The sequence below is a fragment of the Cryptotermes secundus genome, unplaced genomic scaffold (assembly GCF_002891405.2).
Source record: "Cryptotermes secundus unplaced genomic scaffold, Csec_1.0 scaffold1314, whole genome shotgun sequence".
Lineage (NCBI taxonomy): Eukaryota > Metazoa > Arthropoda > Insecta > Blattodea > Kalotermitidae > Cryptotermes > Cryptotermes secundus.
The window spans coordinates 1-8196 of record NW_019720589.1 but is presented as its reverse complement, the minus strand read 5'-3'; the positions used below and the strand labels follow the sequence as shown (position 1 = coordinate 8196).

Genomic DNA, 8196 nt, shown 5'->3' with positions numbered 1-8196 from the left:
ATCAGGTTGGTACCTGCGTCATTCATTTGTAACATTCGTCCTCTAAGGGTTAAGTAAAAGTAAACTATTTAAATAGGGACTTGTGCGCATTCAACGTCACCACTTATTAATTCATCTAATCTAATGGGTGGCCACTGTTATTTTGGAAGAACATAACAGTCTTGAACTGGTTTGGGAAAGAATTGCACTCAGAGAAATGGGGTTAAGGGTCATGGATTGGAGGAGGAGTGACTTACTAGTGGCATTGATAGGGTGCAAAGGTGAAAGAGGATGAGGCCCAGAAAAATGCTGCTGCACATATACCTATTTGTATGATTCAGGAACATAAAAGTAGTAGTTACAGTAGAAGCTCTGTTACTAAAATGAATTAATGCTGCTATGCTTCTATCGTAATTAAATTGATCGTGCATAAGACGATGTATACAAAAACTGAATACTCATTGTAGGTTACTTGTTACAATGGACTTCCAGTGTATTAAGTGTGTTGTGAATTTCCAAATTTTCACCAATTACACCAAAACATCAGCAAATGTTTGCTGTTTGGTTTGGGGGCTAGTTTATGTTCAAAAGAGGTTTTAAGCTGCCTGTATGAGTATTTTACTTAGAATCATTTGTAACATTTGAATTTTCATTATTAGAGATTTGACCATTGTATCTGGAAAAAGAAATCGTGATAACGCTGAATTTTAAATATATTTTTAAACGGTCCTGTGTTTACATCATCAGCTTAAACCATTCAGCTAATTGACCTGTTTTCCTGTTAAAAAGTTCTTTGTTCAATTCGTCTTTATTTGTATTCCAGCATTTCTGTGTCCCTGTGGTGTGTACATAAAAATTCTTCTGGATATGATGTCTTTCAGCATGTTCCTACCATTAAATTCCATGTTTTGAAATTATGTCTACAATATAATTTACAAGCCAGTATCAACAAGGTTGTGTAGTTTTGTTTATTTGTTTTAACTATTATCTTGGTTGGTTTATTACTCCATACCTATCACATTCTTTTTTTCCCCTTGTAGTTGCACCAGTTCCTTTTCCCTTCCATTTGCCTTTTTCTGCAAACCCCATAAGTGATGCCTAACATTAGTTAGGGAGGATTCTTTGCACTAGTCATCAGCACACGAGGTGCTATCAGAAAGTTCCTGGGCTGGGTCAGAAAATAAATGCTGGCTTAACTTAATTTTAGCTGCCATCTCCTTCAAAATAGTCTCCTTGGGGATGTATACAGTGATCCGATAATTTTTTTTGCCCTTCAAAAGCACCATGGAAGTCATTTTCCTGAATGCTGTGGAGTACCACTTGTGATTCCCTTTGGATGCCAGACACTTCAAAAATGTCTCCTCAGTTTCATTTTCAATTTGGGAAACAAACCGAAATGACACGGGGCTAAGTCCGGCGAGTAGGGAGGGTGGGAACGATAACCATGTTGTGGTTAGTCATAAACTCTGGTTTGCAGGGACGTGTGGGCGGGCATCATGATGGAGCCTTGCAGCGCATGTTCAGATTTTATGTTGAGATCTCCTTTCAAACACTATAACTGATCCAAACAGTGTCTGTCAGCTCATGGATTGTTCAGCAGTGTTCTTCATGGATGAGTTCTTGAATTTTTTCAACAATTTCTGTCATTTTGCTGGTGCTTGGTTGCCCTGAACATTTGTCATCTTCATTTGGCATTTGATCAGCCTTGAAATGTGAATGTCATTGAGAAACCACTGTCTGGCTTAAAGGATGTTCTTTGGAAGCCTCATGAAGCAGTTCAAGGGTTTGGTATTGGATTGACTGAGCTTCACGCGACAATTGATTCATGCATGTTGCTCGATTTTGCTGTCCATCAGAGACAAAATGAAACACAAAGTTGAAAAGGCACTCTTGTAAAAACAGTGTGTTTTCACAATGCAGTGGCACATGGCAGACTGATGCAGTAGGGTTGCAGAATTGTGTTCTTGGGCTCACTGAGGCAGTTACAACAATAACAGTCCAGGAACTTTATGATACCACCTCGTATAGGTCAAGGTGCCCACATATATGATGCATGTTAGGTCATACTGAATGGCAGATCGTACGCCATGGTTTCCATAGACTTGTTTGGAGAACTGTCAGTGATTTTCCTCATTCTTGAAGAACCTCTTGATATGGGCAGCAGTGTCCTCATCAGCCACCACTGGCCTTCCCATCCAAGGTTTATGTCCCAGTAATCCTTGGCCCTCCTTGATACTTTGGTATCATTTGTACACTGCCACTTGGCCCATGTCGGCTTTTGTATTCACGTCATGAGTCTGTATGAATGCCTTTGCTACTCTTGCTCTATCACCACCACCTACCTTTCATATTAGGCCCTCTGGCCTGTTTCCCATCAGAATTGATTTGGAACTGTGGATCTTAAAGACAGTTAATAGGACTTCTTGATGGTTGATCAGCCCTGTTGCAAGGCTACTACTACAAAGGTGACACAGACATAAGAAATGTGGACAGACGTTCTTGCCTCAAGTGGGATTGAAACATGTGATCCTACTGAAGAAAGTCGTCTTCTGGGTTTTGGCGCCCTTGTATTCTTTGTTTTAGCCGACGTTTCGGAGGAACGTATCGCCTCCATCTTCAGAACAGGTGAAGATGGAGGCGATACGTTCCTCCGAAACGTCTGCCAAAACGAAGAATACACGGTGCCAAAACCCAGAAGACGACTTTCTTCATAGTCACCGCCGTGAAAACCTCAAAACTTACATGTGATCCTACTGTTTGAGTGGGTGAAAATTTCATGCTGTGGATCTAGTCTGATAGGAAAGGTGTTCGTGTTTGCTCACTCATCATGTGTTGTGAGAACCTGGCAACAGAAAGTTTGCCGATTCAGTCTGTGGTGCCTTTCAAACACACTCTGCTCAGGAAGTACATGCCAAGGCAGATGATTCATACTCTGTCATTTGGCAGCAACTGCAAAGTTATTAGCTTCTTGAATCTGTCATATGCAATTTTTCTAATATCAGATCTGATTGTCATTCCTTGGGGAAAAAATTGTCATCTCAACAGCCAGAATCCTCTAATAGTTTGTGTAATTGTCAGTATTTGCATTTACGAAAACCTCTAATCTGGACAAAGAATATTATTCATATGCTGTATACAGCACATGCACTGGCATAATAGTAATGTAATTGTTTCTTGACGTCATGTTTATGGCCCTATAAGTTATCTGAATGTTACAGTATAATGATAATGCACAATCCACCCTTTTCTCAGAGTAAATATGGTTGTACTTGAATTATAACAGTTATAATGGTAACCTGACTGGTACTAGTGTTGAATGTTTGTGAGAAAGCCCTCCATTTCAACTCATGCTTTGTGCCTCTACTATCCCTTAATTTTTCTGATGCACATGAGTGTATTTTTAGCTTTTTTAAATGTATTTATTTTTTATTGTTAATGCTATCTTCAGGGTTATGACACTGTTTAGTCTGGTAGAAAGTTACAAATGGTTTGGAGTAACCTGCTGCCTACATCTGCAAGGTAGAAGAGAAAGTTTTCTCTTCTACCCTGAAGATGGCAGTGACATGTTCCTCTGAAAATTTTGTGCCTCTCTGTTAGACTGGACAATGCATCCCAGGAGATGGTATTTTTCATGGTCACTTATGAGAACCTCAGATCTCAGCAGGTTTTTTTTTCTTTGTTTTTGTTGCCAGCCGGCTGATAAACGCAAGTTCCCATATGGTGGCCTCAATGCTGGACGTCCAGTGACACCCCCTCGTGGTGCCACTAACAAGAACAAGAAAAAGTGAGCTATTGCATAGGTGTGGGCTCCATTCATTGGTTGTGTACCATGCTCCACTCCTCCATGTAACAATCGAGACAACGTGCTGCCACAGCAACAGCAAGCAGTTAGCACAGACTTCAGCTCAGTGGAGCAGCAGTACATGCAAAACAGCATAACTTAATAACATTACTTTGCTAAAGTTTCAATCATCATAACTTTGAGAGAGAAAAGAAACTTTATTTTTTTTATCTGTATATGAATAATTGAGTGAAATATCGGTGAAAAGTTGCCAAAATTTTTCTCTTGGACTGTGATGTGTTTTGATGGGGGCAGTTTTTTATTTCCTACTTTTGTTTCCTTTGAGGGAAATATATGGCCATTTGGTCCTTGAACTCTGCGTTCTGATCCTCTTGTCCTTTTCAGTTTTTGTTGTGCACGTGATATCTATAGACCGATCCATGGAAGAAACTGTGAATCTGCACCTGAACTAAAGAATGTAATGATGTATGATTGGTCCTGTCATGTTAAGTAGTGAGAATACCATATATCCTCAGATCAGCAGCAACAGTTATCAATTTGTGTTGTGTGTGGTTTTTACTTCAGGTAGAAACATGCGAAAGATATTTATTTGCAGTGGGCCATATGCTGGGTTAGATTTATTGACTTTAAAGATAAGTCTTTAAAAATTGTGCATTCGTTAAGAAACAGCAGTGTATTTAAGTCCTTTCATATGGAATTTGGGCTATTCAGTAAAGGTAACTTAATGAGAAAAATATGGTAACTGTTTTAATGGCTAGGCTGTGAAACATGGCTGCATCCTTAACCATGACCAGACCTGCACATCTGTATTTGAATACAACCACTAAATTAGTCATGTGATTTACATACATATATAGGGAGTGGGCCTAACCGCTGGTCCTTGCACTGTGACCTTTAGTGATCTATTGTGCATACTCCTTCTTATGTAATTTACTTAATACCATCATGCAGATGTGTGTAGTATATGAGTAATTCTTGAATGGTAATGCATTAATCTGTTTAATCTTTCGTCCATTGAAGTGTTGTACACATGTTCGTAAATTATTACTGTTGCAGTGTATCCTCATTAATGTCCATCCAGTCATTCACATCTCCCACTTAGTTTATAAGAAAGACATTGCATCTTGCCAGGTGAAATTGCTGTAAAGTGAAATGGGAAAACAAAATATCGAGGGAGGGGAATGAAAGTTATTACATTAGTCCTTCCATTAATACCATCTCTACCTTTGGGATATTTATGTTACTTTTTGCATAAAATTAGGGTAAATTTGAATTGTAAATAATTTGGCAACACTATAGATATCTAGGGTAGAGACATAGTTTATTTTCTCCTTTCATGGTTTAGTCTAATAAAATATATTAGAGGTGCATGAATCTGTGTTTGTGCTCAATTTTCATTGGTATTTCCCAAGCTGTGTTACTACATACAGAGTGTCTGTTTTTGACTCTTTGCAAAGTTTAATAGTACATTACTACAGGACAGCATTTCTCAGATACACTCAAAGGACTGGTTTTTGTAGTATGTTGTTTGAGGAACATTGTCTGTGTAGAGGGATGCGGTTAATTTTGTTTTGGTACTGCGACTTTCTGCGACAACAGTATTTCTGTACTTGAGAAGAAAGACTCGGATGGTGCAGTATGAATTTTGGCTGTGTGATAAAATTGTTACATGATGGAATGATGCAAGTTGGAACTGGTTCTTAAATCAAGAAATATGGAAAGTACCACATGCTTTGCTGCTGTTAAAGATGGTTCATGGAACTGGGCTGTTAATATTAGAAAGAAAAGAAAAAACATATTTGGCATGCATGTGAATGCCTTCAGTTTGAGGTGAGAAATTGGGAAAAAATTTCGAGAATTGAGACATGAATGAGAATTTTCTCCATTAAATCGCTTTTTCATCTGAAATCACAGTTTGTAACACTAGCCACTTTCTCAGTGAACCAGAATGTAGGGGTTATTATCTGTTGCTCCTAATATGAGCCTTTTCCGATAAACAAGTTTCATATGAATTTGAAAAATTGAGATCTAGAGTCATGCCCTTTTTCACTGTGGTTAGATGAGCGGGGGAGTGAAAGACATTTTGTGGGCAAGTTTAGTTATGTAGGACTTGAGGTCTTCACAGCAGTAGTTATGAAAATGAAAATTGCCATCTTATGGGAATGTAGCTCTATGTAGTCTGTACATGAGCCAACATTTTTGAGGAACATATCACTTCCATCTTTAGGGTTGAAATTAAGCCAAGCAAAAAACCAGCAAGAGCAGGTGGCTAGCCATCTTCTCTTGCCTCATATGTTCCTCTGAAACATAGGTTCATAAATGGACTACATGGTGCTATATCCCAGAAGATGGCAATTTTCAAGTTCAGTTATGCTAGCATTGACAGTCATGATTTTGGTGGATTGGATATTTGTATGCTACTATACAAAGTAAACCTGAAAATGTTGAAATTTCAGATGGAAAAATCAACATTAAAATTGAGATACTTCTTGATTCAGTCTAAAAAATACGAGACTTACCTATACCTTTGACATATTTTGGTTATTTAATTTCTTAAATGACACTCTTTACCCAATCATGTAAGAGAAGCCTCGTAACATAGAGTTACTTAAAAATAACAATACAAAATTTGTGGCAGCAAATCAGTCAGGGTAATTATAGTTAATAACGAATTTGTTCATGAACTTGTAAATTATGAAGGCCTTTAATGAGGGTAGTTCACACGTCACAGAATTTAATAATACACTGTAACACTTAGTGGTGTAATCACCTAATGATGATCTTGTTGGGGGTTGAAACTTGTAATGGGATGGAATCCATGAAATAAGAAATATGTTGCATGGATGGGTTCTGTAAAATAAAGTGTATATTGTATGTCAAATACAGTGCGTACCTGCATTGATTATACGCTTTTTTCTTTCTTTCTTTCTTCCCCATGCAGTTATATTAATTAAAATGCATGTATTTGCAGCTTTGTAAATTTTCTAACTAGTAAAATAATATATATGTTTGATAATGTGAGTTCTGTTGGAGCTTTCTTGACAAAAATCGTATTGGAAGATAATTGAATGCAGAAGGCACTGGGAACAGTGGCTAATGTATGTTTGCAAAGAGCACTAGTAGTTTTATTTATAGGGAGGAAGGTGAATTTACAAAAAATGTTTTACAGAATGTATTCCATCAAACTTCATACTTCCACTCTTTGACTAAAGACTATTTTTAATGATACATTTTACTGCTGCAGTCATTTCACTCAATACTTGGAAGTACCGCCCTTTTATAACTCATGCACTGCTTCTGGGTGGCTAGGTGGTACTTGAATCTTCATAGGAAAACGTTAACGTAACTGACATTATTTTGGATCATTTTCTTGTTCACATTAGATTCTATATATCCTGTTTGTGAGAAATGGAAACATTTTGTAAATTCATGATATAAAGGTAGACATATTGTGTATATATACACACATAAATTTTCACAATTTTATGGAGTGTGACTATAGTTGGGATTTGGATTGATCACTGGATTTATTTGACTCTCTGATAACGTTGCATGACTACACTTTACAGTTCACTGTTACAGACTAGTGTCCACAATCACATCTTCACTGCAGTTGCATGGTAGTGGCTCCCAGAGGCGGATGTTCCCCTTCGTGTGGGTTCCCAAACTGTCCTCACCCTCAGCTACCAGCTTCTAATAATGACAGCCCTCAACAATTGAACCACAGCAGTTCTCTAATGCACTCGCTCTTCACTGACTGCAACAGCGAACTGGCCCTGCTTATAACATCTCAGCACAAACTGCTTAGAAAACATAGTTCCACTGTTGCGGTGCATTTGTTGCCTTAGAAATGTGCCTGTTTGCAGAGCTGTTACCTAGCAACAGGTGTCATATAGTTGTGTTTTTCATGGTCACTGCCTAGCAACAGGTCTGCATGCCCCAGTGTACATACATATATATATATAGTAATATACTATGTTTTTCAGAAGGGTAAGTTTGTGCTCAGCTGAATCTGATTGCAGTAGATCAGCTGCTGGTTTGTGTGATATTTACATTATCAGTATATACCAAATTTCACAGGAACAATATACGAAGGGGGGCCGAAAAATAACAGGAAACGACCTGTTGCGCGCGCATGCTTTGTAGTTACGAGTTGTGCTGCTAGGAGGTGTTAGCTGGGGGTCTCCCGCGACTGTTAGTGAGCTGGTGTCAGTCTGAGTTAAGTGGTTTGTCTGTGTTGCTCTGTTGTGTGCGTTCCTGTTTCAACCCTTTGGCGATTAGAGAGATGGCCGACCAGAAGGAACAAAGAGTGTGCGTGAAATTTTGCTTTCTGTTAGGGAAAACTGCACTTCACTCTTAAAGAGCAGCAAGCATTCACGCGGTTTTCTCTTTGGTCATCTCCGAGCAAGCGAGGA

At 38.5% G+C, this 8196-nt stretch overlaps 1 protein-coding gene across 1 annotated transcript in view; it reads left to right on the top strand.

Moving 5' to 3' along the window:
• Positions 1–6686, top strand: part of LOC111870110 (serine/threonine-protein phosphatase alpha-2 isoform) — a 16556-nt gene extending 9870 nt beyond the window's left edge. Inside the window, exon 7 of the mRNA XM_023862132.2 lies at positions 3672–6686. Within this exon, the coding sequence (XP_023717900.1) occupies positions 3672–3767 (96 nt within the window). The 3' untranslated portion in view covers positions 3768–6686. The remainder of the gene's footprint in view (positions 1–3671) is intronic.
• The last annotated feature ends 1510 nt before the right edge of the window (positions 6687–8196 follow it).